Raw genomic sequence first — 21,590 nt, 5'->3', positions numbered from 1 at the left:
TTTTGAAAAGTTAGAACATTAAATGTTGAAAATTTGTGATAGATCAGGATTCCTACAGAGCTCAGTTTATGTTGGAGAGATGAATCAACAAATATTTCTTGTGTAGCTGCTGTAGTTTGAGATCTATGTCAAGTATTGGGAAAGTACTGAGAAGGACACAAACTCACAAGAACTCTCTAATCCTGTTGGGAAATGAAAATCTGTAACACACATAATGATCATAAGCAAGCAATGTGTGAAATTTATAATTAAGTCTAAGTTTAGTTAGAATAACAATAGAAGTTCCAAAACAAATAGAATAGAAAGGGCTAGAAGATCCAAGGAAATCTTCATGGAAGAGAGGGAAATGTTAATTGGTCTTTAAGAGCAGGTACACTTTGGACTTGTGAAATGATGCAGGGAGGCTATTCTGGATGAGGAGAGCACCATCAAAGTTACTCTGGTGGTCATGTTCATTAATTACAGGGACACTCCATGTTTTACAGGTGTTGCATTTCTTTAAATATAAAGGCATACTAAGTCACATTTGGAGTTTCAATGGTTGTATATTCTCTGGCAGAGAAGGGGTTTGGGTGATTGAGTAGAGCTGTGGACCAGTGGAAGAGAGGAAAGAGATGTGGACAACTCTCTGACACTTGGCTTTAAGGTCAAGATGGCTGGGTATAGGTAACAAGGAAGAAGAGCAGATGGTGGTGCTGGTGGTGGTAGTGGTGAGGGGACATGAAACAGAGATAGTGATTTCAATTTTTGATATTTTATCTGCAAAGTTTCTATGTGACATTTATGTTGTATCTAATAGCGGTGGTCTATAAACTTTTTGACATTTGCAGGAGATATCTAGAGATTATTAGAGAGAGGGTATAAAATTATAAGATAAAGGGCTTAGAAAAAACTCTGGGAAATAATAATAACTGAGGAGCAGAAGGAGCTCAAGAAGCCAGTGCAGGAGATTGAAACAGGATGGAGAGGGAAGAAGAAAGAGAATGAAGTTGCTAAGTTATTCGTAGCCTTTATCCATGTTTACTTTGTTGCCCCATGCAATTAAGACTTTTTTATTTTAAAATTTCTGTTCTTTTTTTTGTTTTGTTTATTATAGTTGGAAACTGTGGAGTTGGTGAACATAAATCCCCCAATTCCACCTATCAGTCCTAGATTTGGGAAAATCCGAAATATTTCTTTAGCGGTTACTCCAGATATTGCAAATGGAGAAATTGGCTTTATTAGCAACCTTCCGATCATTTTGCATGAACCAGAAGATTCCCCTGCTGAAGTGGTAAGTAGGCTTTCTCTTATCAATGGGGCTTACTGAGTTTGAGATATTGTACAGACACTAATTTTTTTAGAGGGTTAGCATATAGAGTTAATAGGTAGTGAAAAGCTTCACCATTTATAGCCAGCTTCAATGTGTAGTTTGAAATAAGTAACTGATGAATGTGTGATTTTCCATAATCTTTTTTCATATTTGATAAAATAAAATTAGATTTTATTTGCTCACAGCAAAAGCAGTATTTTTTGATGCGGCTGCTTTTGGATAATGCTATGACATGTGATAGAGTGATAGCCAAAACATCTGCATATATAAAAGCCCAACGACTGTTACAGTGGAACGACCATAACAACCAGTCGCTATGACATGCACTGACCACCAGGGGGCAGATGCTCAACGCAAGAGCTGCCCCCTGGTGATCAGTGCGCTCCCACAGCAGGAGCGCAGCTCAGCCAGAAGCTGGGCTCACGGCTGGTGAGTGCAGCAGCAGTGGCGGGAGCCTCTCCTGTGTCTGTGGCAGCCAAGCGGTGAGCCAAGTGGTAAGGTGTGAGCAGGTGGGTGGTAAGGAGCGAGCAGGCAGGCGGTTAGGAATGAGAGGTCCCACATTGAGAGAGGCGCAGGCCGGGCTGAGGGACACCCCCCCCCCCCCCCCCGTGCACGAATTTCATGCATCAGGCCTCTAGTGATATATATATATATATATACGCTAAGTGGTATATACCACAGGTGCATTTCACTCATTCATTTCTGAAAGCTAATCATGCCTGCCTGGGCAGTACTGGGGTACTATGCTTGGTAGTGGAGGTGATGGTGGTAAAATTGTGGAATGCCTAATCTCAGGAATTTTGTATTATATATGTGGGCAAATTATTGGTTACTCCCATACCCTACACCACACAAAAGCATGCTCACAGAAACAACATCCCTCCCTCTGCCCCTACCCTGGTTGAATTTTCCCACCATCTATCTAGTGACCTTCAGTTCTACCATTCCCTGAACCATATTACATTGACCCTTCCAGGTCTCAGACACTTGCATATGATTTAAATTGGTTTGAGGTTCAGATCAGGAATGAGGAGAGCAATTTACGATATCAAAGCCCCATGTCAAAATATGGTGGCCACAACTTCCTTTGTTTATGTATTTGATTCTATATATTGGCAGAGGAGCTCCATTTTTCAAGATAGTTTTCATTTTTTATTATTATTCTTAATATACTAAAAAGGGAAACCTACTAAAAAGGATTTAGCTTTTTCTTAAAGTGTGGATTCATTTTATTCATGTATCTTATAAAGCTATAAATTTACCATTTTACGTGCTTCCCTTGGAAATTAGCTTTTCGGGGAAAAGTTTTGGGCTCCATGAACTTTCATTCTTTCCCTCCTGGGAAACTGCAGAGAAAGTGGGAGTTTCTCTTTGTCCCATCTACAGCCTGGACTAGCCCACTCCCTCTGGTCATTTAAGGGTACAACCCTCTGTTACATTTTCTGTCTTCCCTAAGAATCTTTGCGCTCTAGTCTCCAGCCCTGACCATTTCCAGCCAAATTCACAGAATGGTTAGTGAGGAAAATGTCTTCTTTTTAATTTTAATTTTTTCAAAGATGGACTGTGTTGAAGGACAAAGAGCAAAGAGGATACCTTATTTAGGAGTTTAAACAGAATAATGTGTCTACAATTAAATAATCATTTATATTCTTTGTTTGAAAAAACATCATGATCTATGGTGTCCTTTTATTATATATTTAATGTGTACTACACTTAAGTAAAATTACCAATTTGTTTTAGAATTATTATAATAGCTTTTATTTATTTCGTTCATACTGTGGAGATGTACTGTAATCTTCACCACAAACTTGCAAAACAGGGAATCACTAACTTCATTTCACATGTGGAAATTGAGATCAGAGAGGTTAAGTAACTTGCCCTAGGTAACCCAGAGCCATGATTTGAATATCTGATTTTGTTTGAACCGCATTTATTATATTAGTTAGAAACATTTCTTATTGTTACTTACATTATTTTCTTATGTTGCCACCTATCATTTTAGGATGTATTTTATGAAACATAATTTTCTCATTGTAATCTCACAAAGGTTTATTTTTGTTTATATTGTGACATTAGATTAATTTCATTTTTCAGAGAACCTCAGATTGAAATTTACTTTTTAGTCAAATTGTTCTATGTTTTTTCATCATCCTGTCTTTTAAAATATTTAAGTCTTTTTGTTAAGACATCCCTGGTTAGGCATCTTTTTTGGTGGGGGCAATTTTGTTAGTAATTTGATGAACAAAAACTAATAAATATAGTTCTATCTAAAATTATTTCCAAGCTTAAGGAAAAGGCTTGTGCACATGTTTTTAATGCCCTTTAACAGTTTAATTTTCTATAAAGAATACATATATTCATATAATAACATGTGAACGCAATCACTGAAAAGCATAGACAGTATGTGAGTATATAAGAAATTGTTCTCTTTTGTTTTTTCTTTATAAGGTATACATTCCCTTACATCGGGATGGAACTGATGGCCAGGCTACTGTCTATTGGAGTTTGAAGCCCTCTGGCTCTAATTCAAAAGCAGTGACCCTGGACGATATAGGTCCCTTTAATGGCTCTGTTGTATTTTTATCTGGCCAAAGTGACACAACAATCAACATTACTGTCAAAGCTGATGACATACCGGAAATGAATGAGACAGTAACACTTTCTCTAGACAGGTAATAAGCCATTTTGGTAATGCTCAGTAACATTTATATATTCGAATTTTCAGAAATAATTTTTTTTTGCTTCAATTCTTTTCTCCTTATAAAGTAAAAAGAAAAAACTAAGAGATAATATGCTGGGCTCCTAACTATTCCTTTGTTTATTGATGGCTTCTGGTTAGACTGTAAATATTTTGACATCATGAACTTTTACCCTGCTATTCATTGTGAGGAAAGATTTGATAGAGAACTTATAGCTGGTTTCAAATAAATCTTAAGCATAGCTAATATGTTGCTGTACTAAAAAATATAGGCAGCAACAAATCTAAAATATTAGATTAAGAAAACTGTTCTGCTAGCTTCATTTTCAACACGGGAGAGGATTAGAGCTCCTTTGAGTGACTTCAAAGGAACTGTTAATCTTCATGTAATAAAATTCTCTCTTTTTTTTTCATGGAATTTAAACATTAAGTAATGCTTATATTCCAGAGAATCAAAATAATACAAATTTAAGAGTTATTTTCAGTAATAATAAGGATTTAATTAACATTTTTCAGTGGGTCATTTATATTAAGAAAACATCACAATCATCAGTCTTTTTTTTCAGTAATTCAGAAAACCTTTCCAAAAATAAAAATAAAAACCTATTTAATAGATGTTATTTAAAAAAAATCAAAATGAAACTTATGTACTATAGTTCTCTTTATGTTAAAGATGTTAACATATTAAAGTTAATGTTACTTGAAGGCTTTGATAAGTTCATATTTTAAAACAGTAAAATTTATAGATAAATTTAATAGGCATTATTTTGTACTATATTAGTCAGGACTAGAGTAGGAATTATTTTATGTGACCCCTGTTGCTTTCTATATTTTACTATGAGACTCTTGTAGGTTTTTCTTTGAAGGTGTTTTGATGAACACATTTCATAAAACTGATGAGTCATTGTGTTTTTATGAGAAAGAAAACACAGAATGTAAGGAACTTTATTGAATATCCACTGTTCAGTTGGTTCGGTTTCAGAACCACATTATGCTTGCTTTCTTTTTCATATTAAAAGTAAAATAAAACAACAACAAAACAAGCTGACAAAAAAAGCAAAAAAATAAAAACAACACATACCCACTGTCCAAGTGACTTAATGGTTACAATATGTATTTTACATTAAACCTTAAAAAATTTCATATGATAAAAAATCAGTTAAATGTAGTAAAATGTAAACTGAAAATTATCATTTTTTTCTTTAAGCTAGTTTCAAGTACTTACTAAATCAGTGGAAAGTCTTAAAAAAACTAAAGCAAAATGAACAGTAATTATAAACCAAACATGTAGCTGAGAGTTTCTGCTCTGAACTAAATGTTTGAAGAATAATTTAAATTTTACCTCTGCTAGTTCATTGTAACTGTTCTTCATATTCTTTCAGAATAGTAATTTTTAACCTTATCATGTAAACCAGGGGTCCTCAAACTACGGCCCGAGGGCCACATGCAAATACAAATATTGTATTTGTTCCCGTTTTGTTTTTTTACTTCAAAATAAGATATGTGCAGTGTGAATAGGAATTTGTTCATAGTTTTTTTTTTAAACTATAGTCCGGCCCTCCAACGGCCTGAGGGACAGTGAACTGGCCCCCTGTTTAAAAAGTTTGAGGACCCCTGATGTACACCATTGAAATTAATTAAATATAATTTTAAGTTGGTTTTCCTCTTTCTTTCCTATTGGTAAAAAACATTCACAAGGAAATACAAATAGTGATGTAGAGAATTTCAGAAATCATTGGTTTCTCTTTTTTGAAATAGATGATACTTGTTCAAAATTATACTAAAATGTTTTAATTCAATTAGTAACTAATGCATACTTGTATTACCTCTATGCATGAACATGAATGAGCTAATTACATTTGAGTGTTCAAAGACATATTTATATTTAGTTAAATAAATGTGAGAATAAACTCTGCTACCTGAAATAATTTTATCAAATCTTTCATTTGAGGCTTGCAAATTTTTAATAAAACTAAAATGAAAGAATGAATGAATCCTAGTATATGTGATTAAAAGAAGTTACAATATAATATTGCAACAAAAAATAACACTCTATTGTGTTTACAGTTTATAGTTTTCTTTTAATGTCAAATTTAGGTAAAAGTTGCCCTGGTATTAAACAAATTATAATGCTTTTAATACCATACCAGTTAAAATATTTTATTGTTTAGTTTTCCCCAAATTAACAATTATATGCCAATTTATTTTTTAAAATTTTGATATATGTGCTATATAACCTTTTATTTATAGTGTCATTTGACTTTAAAAGTGAAGCCAGAGGTCTGTATATTTTGACATGTGTTTTCCAATGCTGTTTTGAAAGTGCACTTCATTGAGGATTTGAAAAAGTGCTTAGCTTTCTTGATATAAAGTTATATTTGAGTAAATAGATGTCATAATGAAATGATATAATGATATGGCGCCTTGAGTATATTCCTGTGCAAATGAGAGGTATATTTTTCTCTGCTTATAGAGTTTTTATTTTTTCAAAGCTAAACTGGCTTTAGATCTGAGGATGGAGGGTTCCCCCCCCCCAAAACTAATTAAAGCTACTAAGTAATTGTAAGCCAGGCTGAATGAAAGTTGCTCAGCTGCTGCGGTTTGTAAGCATGCAGTGCTTGGCAGGCCACAGCGCCTGGGAGCCGGCCTGGAAAGGAATGTCTTCCATGGGTTTTACATGCTGGCTGGCCATGGGGTCATGCTCCCTAAGTGGGAACTGCCGAACCCCTTGCTAGCGTTTGTCAAGAGCAAAGAACCCAGTGTGCAGAGTCCCCATAAAGTGGACATTACTAGCTCACAGGGGGCAATTTATTCTTACCTTGCCACTCTAAGTTTCTGTGTCAGGGAGACTTTGGCAAATGGTGTCTGTTTCTTATTTCCCCTTCCCACGCTTCTTTTTGTGTTGACAGAGTAGAAACTGAAAGGTTTGTCGTGTATTTTGGGTAAGTGTGCAACATAACGCCTGGTTTTTGGTGATTCAACATTTTGCTTTGCAAGCCATTGTTTTGGAAACAGCTGCTGTTCTGCATGAGCACAGGTCTTGAGAAATGCTGCTTGTCCACCTGCCTGTGCATGCGTTGTGTGTACTTTTATTTTTTAATGAAAAGGGGAGCTTATGTGAAGTCATTTGTCCCCTTGAGTTTCAAATTATGAATGCATTTAAGGTGTCTGATAAGAAGGTTGAGAATTAGTGTATTTACGTATTAGGAAGAATTTAAAACTTTAACTTTCCTTATAGTTTACACATAGTCTAGGGAAAAATTATTGTGCTTTGTGAAATTCTTACCTAACATTGTTGTAAATCTTATAGTTTGTTTAACAGAGAATTTGTAATAAAAACTCTCATTTCTTCCATTGATTTGTATCCAAACAATTTCTGCCTACATTTTCTCAGTTTAAAAAATTTTTGCCTTTTTATGTTCGGGTAAGCATATTTTAAGAAAGTTAAAACAAATTATTTGTTTAATGCTTCAAATGGATTTTTAGACTGGATATACTAGCTGTGATCTGATTAATATATTCTGATTCAGTTATACTGTCTCCTAGCTTATGTGGACAGAAGAATTTTTAATTAATAAAAATATTGATGTGAATGAAATATGGGTAAATTTGCTATGAAAATTACACGACTCCATGAACAATTAACAAATAACTTTCCTATTATTTTGACTAATCCCTTCTGTAGCCACTATAGTATGCTAGTTATTGGTTGTCAGGTTTCCAAAAGCTAGGGAAGGATGCTAATTCAGATTCTCTATTGCATAGGAAGTGAGCTATCCTTTCTACATATTAATTGTGGCTTCATTGTGATTTTGAGGTCTGTTCAAGACTACGTTTTGGTTCAATAGAAAGTGACATTTGGAAAGGTTTAGAGCAGCTTTCAAGATTGCGAATTCTCAAAGAGTATGCAGGCTTTCAAACCCTCAGAGCCTTTTTGTCCCAGGTCCTTTGATCATTTTAATTATACACTGAACATGAAAACCAGAAATAAGAAAAAACATCTTGTTTTAATATACCCTTTTGAGATATGTATGGGAATTGTTCTAATATGTCATACATATGAGATCCATTCAATTCCATTTTTATATGTACTATGTTTTTTTTTAATACTAAAAGAAAAATGCATCAGGTTAAAATCAAGGTGAATAGAAATATATGAAATATCACAAAATATTTCTAAAATCCAATCACAATTTTGTTTATTTTTGATTCACGTGGCTTTCTTCCACTTATTCAACTTTTATTCACTTAATGTAATCATATGTAATGAATTTTTAAAAGAAATTCAAGTATATGTAGAGTTAAAACAACTTCAGTTAAATATATTTTAAGTACATGTTACAAATTAGTTTTCTTAAAACTGAAACAAATCTGTAAATTTGGTCCTTTATAAAATTACAGCATATTTAAAACCTTTGGTTGTTATTTTCTTGGTGTACATATACAGTGTTTGGTTTTAATGTAAAGAAATTCAGAAACAGAAGTTCTTTCATAAATGCTATGAGTAAAGCTGTTTTGCTGTTAAGTGATTTTTAATACACTCATATCAATTTAAGGTTTAAACTCCTAATAACTTCCATATTAATTATCTGAAAGTGTTGTAAATATTGCCTTAGAAGCCTGCAGAATTCAGAAGTAAGATTATAGGTCGTGAGTGCCTTTTTCCCCTCTGACTTCTCCAGGGTCAGTGTGGAAAATCAAGTGCTGAAGTCTGGATATACTAGCCGTGATCTGATTATTTTGGAAAATGATGATCCTGGGGGAATTTTTGAATTTTCTCCTGATTCCAGAGGACCCTATGTTATAAAAGTAAGTTGAAAGAAACTTCAGTCTGTTCTCTACTCACATTTTCAGAAGAATCGTCAACAGATTTGAATTTTTGTGTTGTTTTGTTTTTTTAAGGAAGGAGAATCTGTAGAGCTCCGCATCATTCGATCCAGGGGAGCTCTCGTTAAGCAGTTTCTCCACTACAGGGTAGAGCCAAGAGATAGCAATGAATTCTATGGAAACACAGGGGTACTGGAATTTAAACCTGGGGAAAGAGAGATCGTAATCACCTTGCTAAGCAGATTGGATGGAATACCAGAGGTATGGGATTTTATTTTTTCCTTGTGCTTTTGTGGGAAGTTGATAGTATCTAGTACATATATTATTAAATAGAAATATTTTTAACAATGACCAGGAGTTATAGGAAAGAAAGGGGGCAAGAATGGGTTAAGAAATGCTTGTGGTTGAAAAGGGGGAAAAAAAAACAAGCTTAAAAAACAAAGTAAAGCATTCAAATTTCAATGATGTAAGTTTGTCCTACATAAAGACCTGCAGAGTATTATGCTAAGTGAAATAAGCCAGTCAGAGAAAGATAAGAATCACATGATTTCACTCATGTATGGAATTTAATGAACAAAATAAACTGATGAACAAAATAGATCCAGAGACATAGAAGCATGGAACAGACTGTCGAATCTCAGAGGGGAGGCGGGAGAAGGTGGGTGGCTGGGGAGGGATCAACCAAAGAACTTGTATGCATATATGCATAACCCATGGACACAGACAGTAGGATGGTGAAGGCCTGGGTCGGGGGTGGGGGCAGGCTACAAGGGGTCAATGGGGGGAAAGAAGGGTCATATGTAATACTATGGTAAACTTTTTTAAAGGAATAATATCAGCTCTTTTGTCAACATTGAGTGAGTTATATGTTGCTGAAAAATTGACTATATTAATATTCTTGAATATATATGTATATATTTACTTGCTCTGAAAACTTCAAATTTATATTTTTCCTAATTTGACATGTTCATTTTAGTTGGATGAACACTATTGGGTGGTCCTCAGCAGCCATGGTGAACGGGAAAGCAAGTTGGGAAGTGCTACTGTGGTCAATATAACGATTCTAAAAAATGATGATCCTCATGGGATTATAGAATTTGTTTCTGATGATCTAATTGTTACGATAAATGAAAGTAAAGGAGACGATATCTATAGTGGTAATTTATTTTGCTTCTTCTATTCTACTAGAGGCCTGGTGTGATGCGGGAGGTTGGCCAGCCAGGGAGGGATTGTGGGAGGGCTCCAGGGCGTGTCTGGCCAATCTCGCTCAGTCTCGATCAGTTGGACCCCAGCAGCAAGCTAACCTACCTGTCGGAGTGTCTGCCCCCTGGTGATCAGTGCACGTCATAGTGACTGGTCAACCGGTCAACAGGGGGCAGACAGGTGGTCAGTGCATGTCATAGCGAGTGGTTGAGTGGCCTTAGCATATCATTAGCATATTACACTTTGATTGGTTGAACGGTCAACTGGACGACTGCACACGTAGCATATTAGGCTTTTATTATATAGGATTACTGTTTACTGAAGAGGAAATTAATAATTTAAATTCATTTTCTTAGTATATACTTTCAGTTGTCTATCTTAGAAATTACATGGAGTGCAAAAATTGGTATTTTAAAAATGATATTTAGGATTACTTTTTGTATTTCATACATAGTATTGTGATGATACTGTTGCCTTCAGTTATATTTTGATTTCAGTTAATGATATGTGGTAGGATTCAGACACTCAAGAATGAGTCGAGTCATATAGGAAAAACTTTAAAACTAAGAGTAACTGCTAGGGCAGTGGTCGGCAAACTGGCCCCTTGAGTGTGGCTCTTCCACAAAATACCACATGTGGGCACACACGTACAGTGCGATTGAAACTTTGTGGCCCATGCCACGAGGCCAAAGAGCCGCATGTGGCTCGCGAGCCGCGGTTTGCCGACCACTGTGCTAGGGGACTATTGCAATGGTCTGAAATGAGAAGTAGTTTATTTTTTAGAACAATATCTTTCTGGGTAAAGAAATCACTTTTTGCAGCTTCCTTTAGCTGCATATATTTGCAAATATCCTTATAGGACTTTCGATAGGTGTATCTAATTAATCACTATTCCGTTCCAATGCTGAATGACTTTTAAAATCCAAGCTGTGATAGAAAAGATAAATCCATTTATTTTATCAGATGCTTACAGAGGGATGACTAGGCTAAGGCATTTTTATAGATACGTTGCAGGCTATGCTAAGCAGATAATTGGATTTTTTTTTAAAAAGTCATCTCATTTTTATGTTTGCTTATTTGAGCAATTTCTTTACTCATCATTTTAGAATTGTTTAATATATGCTCACATATATTATACACATTTGTATTTTACAGCTGTTTATGGTATAATAAGAAATCGAGGCAACTTTGATGACGTTAGTATATCATGGGTGGTTAGTCCAGACTTTACACAAGATGTATTTCCTGTCCAAGGGACTGTTTTCTTTGGAGATCAGGAATTTTTAAAAAATATCACCATTTACTCCCTTCCAGATGAGGTAAGTATTGCGTATATAATTCTCTTTACTTGTCATTGCTTAATAATTCTGTTTTATTACATAATTAAACATCTGGTAATATATTTTGTTGTGAATATATTGATAAAGAACTCAGGTACGATAATGTCTGACTGTAACCCAAATGAGAAATACTATTTTTGGTTTCCTGAAGGCATTTTTAACTCTTAGAACGGATAGTGGCCAGTGACACTGTGTAGGTGTCAAATATCAGGGAGTCACGGTTGGGGGAGGGGTGAAGTGCTTGGTTGTTCTTAGACCCTTTGAAAACAAGTGTGCCTCCTACCACGTATCCCATGGTGCACTCTCAGAGTCAGGGTCGAGGCCCACAAGGATCATGGATCCATCCAGGTGTTCATCTTATAGATAATGCAGAGAAAGAACTCAGTAACGGTGGGAGTGGACCTTTCAGAGGGGAACTACGCTTTGAACAGCTGTGGAAGCCTACCTCCTTTAGTTCAAACTTGTCCCATTAGAGACAAAATCTAACACTCTTGCCATGTGAAGAAGTCCAGCTCATATGGAGGAAGTGAAAGAGAAACAGTGTCCACCTGGGGATTCATAGAGGCTCAGAGCTGTGGGCAACCTCATCTTGTTAGGACATGGGAATGAGGTCTTTATGACACACTGGGGTGAAACTTCAGTAACATTTGTAAGTGGCCTTTGAGAGTTAGCTGAACTTCTGTTACTATTATGAACTCAGTTCTAAATATGTCAAAGAGTTATTTTTCTGTTCTATTTTTTCTTATAAACAACATATATACCACTTTCTTAAAGAAATTGTATGACTGTAGTATTTTTATTTTTAACTTAAAGCAAGATATCTATCTACAGTAAATTTTATGGAGAGTCAAAATAAAGTAGCTGTTCGGATGAATGCACATGAAAATTCTGGGGATCTGAGTCCTACTTAAATAATTTAGGGTGATTCTGCCTCAGAAATGAAAATGAACATTAGCACTGTCATTATTACAGCTATATTTTTAAAAAGATAAAAATAATTTAGGAATATACAGTGGAATTATTTGTACAAATCACCTGACTTAAAACATGTATGACATTTTCCAAAAGATTCCAGAGGAAATGGAGGAATTCACCATTACCCTACTTAATGCCACTGGAGGAGCTAAAATAGGAAATAAGACTACTGCAATTCTGAGGATCAGAAGAAATGATGATCCCATTTATTTTGCAGGTGGTATTGCTATTTTTTTTGAGTGAGTGTATGTCTTTCTTAAACAGTATATTTGTTCATTTTCATTTATTTTTAACTGAACATTTTTAATAAAGCACAATTAATACTTCTTTAAATATAATTTTATTATTTGTTTGTATGATCATTATTTGATCTTCTTGAGGTTTTAACAAATATTTTTAAGCATCTTCTGAAGGAAAAAAATAGTAAGTACTGTTTTGTTAGCTTTGTTCACCCCACCTTCAAACTCCAAGTTATTTTCTTTCCTTTGTGCAAAAATGAATATTCTTTCATGTAACTTCTTCCAATCCACAGTGTAGCTAGTTCAGGGCCTGGGTACTGTACATAATGGTAACTTACTATAGCAACTAATATTGAATGGTCATATAAATCAAGGTTTCTCCATTTTTGCCACTTCAGTGGTTTCTTTAGAATTGTCTTTTGCCACATGATACATCTTTTAGTTTTATTTGTGAGAATTAAATGGTGTCTAATTCTTTCTTAAGCCCATCTTGCAAGATATCCAGTTTACAATGGCAGGAATCTTTTAAACTTCAATTTTATTGATGCATATTCTTAACCTTTGGTTAATATGTATTTTATAAATTAGTCTTTTGTTCAACCTTCTGCTAACTCCTGTGACAAACATAAAATATAAGATATCTGGGCCTTTTCTCAAGGAACTTACAGTTTACATTTGGAAATGAGGTATATGAAATAGTAGGCAGGGGATTTCAGATCGTATTTAATTCACCAAAATTGGGTTTTGAAGACAATGGATTCTGTAGGAATTAGGTTAAGAGAAAGACCATTGGCTAGATGTAAGCAAAGGAGGTCTCATGTAGGATTTGGGACTAGAGGTGAGTCTTTAAACAAAGATACATTGGGGGGGGACTTTCTTGTGGGGATGCGAAGAAACATAAATGACCTGAAAACGTAGATGGAATACTAAAAGCTCATATGTCTCTTCTTTTCTTTGTGAATATTTCAGAACCTCGCATAGTGAGGGTTCAGGAAGGTGAGACTGCTGACTTTACAGTTCTCAGAAATGGATCTGTTGATGTTGTCTGCACCGTCCAATATGCTACCATGGACGGGAAGGCCACCGCAAGAGAGGGAGACTTTGTTCCTGTTGAAAAAGGAGAAACGCTTGTTTTTGAGGTTGGAAGTAGAGAGCAGAGAATATCTGTATTCGTTAACGAAGATGATATCCCAGAAACGGATGAGCACTTTTATATAGTCCTCTTTAACTCAACAGGTAAATAACTTGTACTTTTATGACAGATCTGTTGTTTCAGGGCTTCTGTCTAGTAGTGGTGCCAAGTAGTACTTAAATAGCATCTGTGACTGTTCAAGAGCAAAATTGCTTCATTGCTTTCTTGTGGGGGTGGGGTGAAGAATATGTATTGAACCTTCATGTGCCTGGAATTCTCCGTGGCATTATTTGTAACCTTTTTTCACAATACAGCACACATAGAAAATTATGATATTATGTAAGGAATAAAAATCTAGATAAAGCTATGCTAAGCCTCGTCTAGACACCCAAGGGCATGGGGCATCAAGAGTTCTGTAACCACATGCTCTCCTAGCAGGGTGCTGGGCATACTGGTTGGGAAGATGTATTCTGTAGGTGGCTGAACCCAACTGGCTGTTTGACAATTCTCTGAAGCTATTAGCCACAATGAATGGCAATTTGCAAGGGCGAAAAGGTAGGCTCTTCATTCTTCTTTCTACTGTAAATTAAGTAGGATATTTTGACCCCAATATTTCATCTCTTAGAAGGTTTTGGCCTCACCTTTAGTAAATTGGAGGGGCTATAACTTTTTTAATATTTATTTTATTCTTTTAGGACTACAAAGAGCTCTTTTTTCCTGAGCCTTTTGAGAGTAAGTTGAAGACATGATATTTCATCACCCATGAAAACATTGGTGTTTTCCTACAAATAAGGACATTCTCCTACATAACCACAGTATAACCATCAAACCCAGGAAATTAATAGGATCATTGCCTCAGGCCCCATTCAAATTTCTCCAGTTGTGCCATTTTTCTTCTTTCTAGCAAAATGATCATTTCCTGAATCATGTATTGCTTTTCATTGTCATGTCTCTTTAAGCTGTTCAGTTTGGAGCAGTTCCTCAGTCTTTCCTTGACTTTCATGATCTTTAGGATATGGAAGATTATAAGACTAGTTATTTTGCAGACTGTTCCTCATTTTGGGGCTTGTTTAATGTTTCATCATTATTAGATTCAGGGTTTGCATCCTTGGCAGGAATTTCATGGAAGGTGATTCTGAGCTTGTATCATGTCCCTGGAGTTGACACATGATTTTGTTTTGTCTCTTTATGTGATGTTCACTTTGACCACAATTTAGATGGTGACTGCCTGCCTTGTCCACTCTACTTTTCCCTCTTTGTAGTTAGTAAATTTTATGAGGAAGATACTTTAAAATATGCAAGTATCTTGTTACTCATCAGACTTTCAATTATCTTACTGATATATTTATCAGTATGGACTCATGATTTCTATTTAATACATTGGGTTTTGTTTTGCATCATTATTTGTTTTGGCAGTTAAATTGTCCTAGATTTGGCCATTGGTGTCTGTTCGAGATGACTTCTTTGTCTTTTTGATATGTCCCTGTTATTATTTGAACATTTTCTTACTTTCTGGTCCAGCAAGAGGTTCCAAACTCATCTTGTACTTTTCCTGTCACAACCCTGAATCAACCATTTCTCCAGGAAGCCCTGGTTCCTTTTAGTGAAGAGTGTTATTTAGAAACCAGGATCTGGCACTAGGAGTGCTTATTGTTATTGTGGTTATGCTCCTTTTAGTTCTCTTAGTGTGCAGAGAGTATATGTATGTATGCATGTTTCTACGTATACATACAACTTTCCCATCTCTAGTTCTGTGTCCAACTAAGTATAGTGAAACCATTAGTTTACACCAGTATCTCCATTTCTATCTAATATCACAGGGTTCATTCCAGTTTTCTCCTTTTCCATATCTGTCCCTCCCTTCTCTTATAGTGAGAAAGCCTGCTCCCATTATCTTTAATCTATTTACTAATTTGATCAATTCTCCCTGTATGTGACCACTTTCCAACTGTTTCTTCGACCCACTTTCCACAATGAGATTGCCTTTCTTACCTCACTAGGGTTCAAGCTTCCTGCTCTAGGCCAACCCCTGCCCCATGTGGATGCCCTCCTACTTCACAGACCCCACCATCCGGTAGCAAGCTTTTCTATCATGGAAATGCCCTCCTCACCCTGCATAAGTGCTAACACCTGGGGCTGATCACTGGTGTCCTACCCTCACCCAGTGTGAATGCCTGCCTTGTGCTTTTGGCCTGAAACATTCAGAGGGAAAGAGGAAGAGAAAGAGATCACTTAATTTTTTGTTTGTGCTGTGTTTCTCTAGCATTCTCCCTGTCTCTTTGTCTCCCTTCTCCGTTTGTGTCTTTCATCCTATTTCCCTTCCTCTCTTTCTCATTTTTCACATGACCTACCTAAGAAAAAAAAAGTAATAAGTAGAAGCTATCATCTAGTGAGAAAAAAATTTGACTTCATAGAATAATGGCCACAAAAGGTATTTCATAGTTGCAAACATAATCAGATCTTATGTAAACCGGAAACATTTTGGTGAATCCAATCACTATCCTAAAATTTAAATGAAAGAAATAGCTCCAGATAAAATTATTTTGGAGAACTGAAAGTGAAAAAAAAAGTTTGTTGTGAGGTATAGAAAGTTGATGAAGAAATGACTGTTTTAATAGAGTAAGTTTATTCTGTAAGATGTATCACTGAGAAAATGTGTTTTTTATTTGAGAGAGAGTGAATGAATGAACATGCACAAGGTGTGATTGGGACACTGGCCTGAGGTATGAAGGTATGGCATGTATACTGCCGCTGCATTTGTCTTCAGTATATTTCCAGAAATGATCACATCTGAGAATCGAATGGCTCTAGCTTTGAAGACTTGGATTATACAAATTTGTGCTTTTTATATTTCTTAGTTCTCTTTCTTCTTCTTTTCTCTTCTTCTGTAATGTCAAAACACTGAGGATCTGAGGGGATGGATGATGTGAGCTGGAGGGGCAGCATCTCTAATGTGGCCTAGTGCTGGCAGTGGGAGTTTATGCCTGATAGTTACCATTCACAGTAGATGCCCTGAGATTGAATTACTTGATCAAAGGACTTGGCCATCCCTAGAGCCCTTGTTAAATATTTTCAGTTCTCTCTGTGGAGAAACAGAATGAGTTTTTAGCACTACTTATGATATGTATGTTGATGACAAATGCGTATGCTAGCAGAGTTCTGCCAGAATTAGGTTTTATTATTTTTAGATGTTTTTGTTAGATTTTATGATATAACTAGAGGCCCAGTGCACAAATTCATGCACCAGTGGGGTCCCTCGGCCTGGCCTGTGGGATCAGGCCAAAACTGGCTCTCCGACATCTCCTGAGGGGTCCCGGGTTGCAAAAGGGCACAGGCGAGGCCGAGGGACCCCACCAGTGCATGATCGGGGCCGGGGAGGGACGCGGGACGTTGGCCAGCCGGAGAGGGACCATGGGAGGGTTCCAGGGCATGTCCGGCCCATCTCGCTCAGTCCCAATCAGCCCAGACCCCAGCAGCAAGCTCACCTATTGGTCAGAGCATCGGTCCCCTGGTGGTCAGTGCATGTCATAGCAACTGGCCGACCGGTCAACTGTCTGCATGTCCTAGTGAACGGTTGAGCGGCCTTAGCATATCATTAGCATATTACACTTTGATTGGTTGAACGGACGACTGGACACTTAGCATATTAGGCTTTTATTATATAGGATATTTTGTTACTTTATTACTCTATATTTTCAGCATTTTCTAAACAATGGTTTGCTGTCTATTTCTTATGTGTTTTTTTTTCTCTTTCTAAAGTCTAATGGTCAAGTAAGGTTTAGTACAGTTGTTTTTTTATATAAATTATTTTTAGTGTGCTGGTTTGCTCTACACATAGTTTCTGTTTCTGTAATTTTTGTTTTTGGTATTGTCCTCATCTAATTTTGAAAACTTTATTTGTATCAGTTCAGGTAACATGCATAGGTACTGTCTGTGTACCAGTTGCTGCGTATCTACTTTGCTAGGGCATGGAGTAGATTAAGCATGGAATTGATAAGCTTACAGTAAAATTGTGTGTGCATGTGTTGTGTGTGTGTACTAACAAAATGCGGTAGTTGTTATGATACATTGACAAACTATGAAGTGCTGTAGCAACACAGTGGAGATGCACTTAGCTTAACTTGGGCATTCACGGAAGAATTTCTGGAAGAGTTGTTGCTTGAGCTGGTTCTGAGAAGTGAGAAGAGAGGTTGAGTAAAGATAGGAAGGACTTTTGCTTGCACAGGGAACAGCTGGAGCAAAGAGGAAGAGCTATGTAACTCAGGAAAGTGAGGAGTAGAGACCTCAAATATTGGCAATAATGGAAAGAAATGAAATAGAGAGGACTCAAGTTCAGCACCATAAAGATTTATTTGTTCTATGACCAGATCAAACTCCACTGCCTGAAGGCAGAGAATTACAGGGAAATGCTCAAGCCAGTGATTCCAGTTAATATGGACAGGAGTATTTTTATGTTGTGTAGTAATTCTTTCATTTTTTATGAAATGGAAAACATCTATCTCAAAAGTTTGAAATTAGATCAAGCTATGTTTTTTATTTCTAATTAAAGTATTGAAGTGATATTCCTATTGTGAAGGAAAGTTTTCGTACTTTTAAAAATAAAGTAGCTCTTCTGTAATTATACATTTCCTCAAAGACAAGTCACATTAAACTTATTTAGGCATCTTTCTCTCATTTATTTATGACCTTTAATGAGGAAATTCTTGCTGAAATTTGAATTTAATTATAAAGTATTTCTTAGTTAAAAATACAAATTTAACAGGAAGTTAACTACTTTTTGTTATTTTAACTTTTCTGTTTTTAATTTAGGCGATACAGTGGTATATCAACATGGAATAGCTACAGTGATAATTGAAGCTAATGATGACCCAAATGGTATTTTTTCTTTGGAGCCCATAGACAAAGCAGTAGAAGAAGGAAAGACTAATTCATTTTGGTAAGCATATTTGGATAAGGCAAATTCAAAATTGTGTACAATAAAATGAAATCTTTTGAAGTACTAATCTTTCAAAATGAAAATACTGGTTAAGAATTGAATAATTTGCCGAAACCGGGTTGGCTCAGTGGATAGAGCGTCGGCCTGCGGACTGGGGGGTCCCGGGTTCGATTCCGGTCAAGGGCATGTGCCTGGGTTGCGGGCACATCCCCCGTGGGGGATGTGCAGGAGGCAGCTGATCGATGGTTCTCTCTCATCGATGTTTCTAACTCTCTATCTCTCTCCCTTCCTCTCTGTAAAAAATCAATAAAATATATTAAAAAAAAAGAATTGAATAATTTTAAAGTTGGTAGTCTGAATGAATTGTAAACATTTTTTATGCTGTTGTCACTTGTTTAAAAAAAAAAAAAAGAAAATGACACCTTAGCTGGTGAGCAGAAATTATTCTCCCCACGCTCCTCACCCCAACTTCCATCCTTTGTCAAGACTGAGAGATGAATATTCAAAGTTTTCTGGAACTGCTCTCAAATGACATGTGACTTCCTCACCCTGTACTTGGCTTTTGAAGAACATTTGCCAGTTCTCATAGAAAGTTTTTTGGGCTTAGAATTTATCTTTTAGTTTGGACTCGGAAGACTGTGACTTTTAAGATTGCTTCTCTTGCCCTAGCCAGTTTTGCTGAGTGGCTAGAGCTCCGGCCTGTGGACCGAAGGGTCTTGGGTTCGATTCTGGTCAAGGGCACATATCTCAGTTGTAGGCTTTTCCCTGGCTCAGGCCCTGGTCTGGGCTCATGCAGGAGGCAACGAGTTGATGTGTTTCTCTCACATCAATATTTCTCTCTGTGTTTCCCTCTCTCTCTTCCACTCTCTCTAAAAACTAATAGAAAAATATCCTCAGGTGAGGATGAAAAATAAAAAAAGATTGGTTCTCTTTATTGAGCTCTATTTCATTCTTCCATGAGATTCCTCATGGTTGCTCAGTTAGGACTACCTGGCTGCTTTATATTAAAGATGATAAATGGAAAAAGTATGTTTCTGAGGAAATACAGAAAGCCTCCATTAGAGTTAGTTTCATTACTTATACATTTTCCATAAAAAGGAATTCTCTTTAATTTGTTATGCAGGGTTGTGCGGCAGCGAGGACACTTTGGCAATGTTTCTGTGGCTTGGCAGCTGTTTCAGAATGATTCTGCTTTGCAGCCCTGGACAAGAGTTCTATGAAACTTCAGGGACTGTAAACTTCACGGATGGAGAAGGAGCCAAACCAATCATCCTCCATGCTTTTCCAGATAACATTCCTGAATTCAATGAGTTTTATATTTTAAAGCTAGTAAATATTTCAGGTGCTGTGTTTTCCCATCACTTTTCTTTTGCCAGTAAAGTTTAATATTTTACATTTAAATAATTAGACCTGTAGAAAAAATGCCATCAATGAAGAAATAAGTATATCTAGGTTGTCTGACTTTATATGTCAAAATACCATTTTTGATAGAAGTGTTATTTTTAATGCTTATTTTGTGGTCTTGGTTAAATTTTATGGATGGAGATTTACATTCATCCTCAAACTTGTAAACAGATTTTTTTCCCACCCAAATATAGTGTCTCCAACAAAAAATTAATGGAAATTAGGAAGAACGAATTCATGGTAGCTTAAAGATGGCTCATTTTTTAAACAATTGATTTTCCCATCACTGTTGGTTTAAGCACAGAAATTAAACTTCTCTAGTTAATATTCTTTTTTTCAGGCTGTACTGATTTTTAATGAAATTTTGCTTTCACCCCTGGAAATGTGGTAAAAGCTATATGGTGACATGTTGGTCATTGATGAATGAGTAAATTATTTAACTGAAAATTTGCTGAAAAAACCTATTGTCTTCACCTTCAACTAGACAGTATTTTAAATTCTGGTTTCTCATTCATTACAAATTTTCTTGTTATAGGTGGGTCCCCAGGTCCTGGGGGTCAACTAGCAGGAACCAACCTCCAGGTGACAGTTATGATTCCATTCAATGATGATCCCTTTGGAGTTTTTATCTTGGATCCAGAGTGCTTAGAGAGAGAAGTAGCAGAAGATGTTCTCTCAGAAGATGATATGTCTTACATCACCAACTTTACCATTTTGAGGCAACAGGGCGTCTTTGGTGATGTACGTGTAGGCTGGGAAATCCTGTCCAGTGAGTTCCCTGCTGGTTTGCCTCCAATGATAGATCTTCTGCTGGTTGGACTTTTCCCCAGCACTGTGCATTTACAGCCACACTTGAGGCGTCACCATAGCGGGACAGATGCTTTGTACTTCAGTGGACAAGAGGGTGCATTTGGAACTGTTAATCAAAAATACCATCCTTCCAGGAACAACTCAATTGCCAATTTTACTTTTTCAGCTTGGGTAATGCCCAATGCCAATACTAACGGATTTGTTATAGCAAAGGATGATGGTAATGGAAGCATCTACTATGGGGTAAAAATTCAAACCAACGAATCCCATGTGACACTTTCCCTTCATTACAAAACTTTGGGATCCAATGCCACCTATGTTGCCAAGACAACAGCCCTGAAATATGTAGAAGAGAATATTTGGCTTCATCTTCTAATTATCCTGGATGATGGCATAATTGAATTCTACCTTGATGGAAGTGCAATGCCCAGAGGAATCAAGAGTCTGAAAGGAGAAGCCATCACTGATGGTGAGTGTTATCTTTACAAGGACACTGAATTTGGAATTTTAAAGGAATTTGATTTCTTAAAGGCTAACAGGTATTTTAAAATCTGCTTATGTATTGGTTTAATTTCTTTAAATAACACTATGTGCCTACCAAGACAATAAATTAGGTGCCGGGTATTACAGAAATGGATCAAGCAAAGTCTTTGCCTTTGAGGTTCCTGAAATAGGCTCTGGGAAAGAGATGTTTAATCTGATTACTTCAATACA

At 36.2% G+C, this 21,590-nt stretch overlaps 1 protein-coding gene across 1 annotated transcript in view; it reads left to right on the top strand.

The window, feature by feature from the left end:
• Positions 1 to 21,590, top strand: part of ADGRV1 (adhesion G protein-coupled receptor V1) — a 424,156-nt gene that overhangs the window by 17,805 nt on the left and 384,761 nt on the right. Inside the window, 12 exon segments of the mRNA XM_023749230.1 lie at positions 1,097 to 1,273; positions 3,761 to 3,984; positions 8,693 to 8,819; positions 8,913 to 9,098; positions 9,814 to 9,994; positions 11,196 to 11,359; positions 12,449 to 12,572; positions 13,564 to 13,830; positions 18,536 to 18,662; positions 19,786 to 19,861; positions 19,863 to 20,004; positions 20,602 to 21,345. Of these exon segments, the coding sequence (XP_023604998.1) occupies positions 1,097 to 1,273; positions 3,761 to 3,984; positions 8,693 to 8,819; positions 8,913 to 9,098; positions 9,814 to 9,994; positions 11,196 to 11,359; positions 12,449 to 12,572; positions 13,564 to 13,830; positions 18,536 to 18,662; positions 19,786 to 19,861; positions 19,863 to 20,004; positions 20,602 to 21,345 (2,539 nt within the window).

Source organism: Myotis lucifugus, unplaced genomic scaffold (assembly GCF_000147115.1).
Source record: "Myotis lucifugus unplaced genomic scaffold, Myoluc2.0 scaffold_0, whole genome shotgun sequence".
NCBI lineage: Eukaryota > Metazoa > Chordata > Mammalia > Chiroptera > Vespertilionidae > Myotis > Myotis lucifugus.
This window is presented reverse-complemented; position numbering and strand designations above follow the sequence as displayed.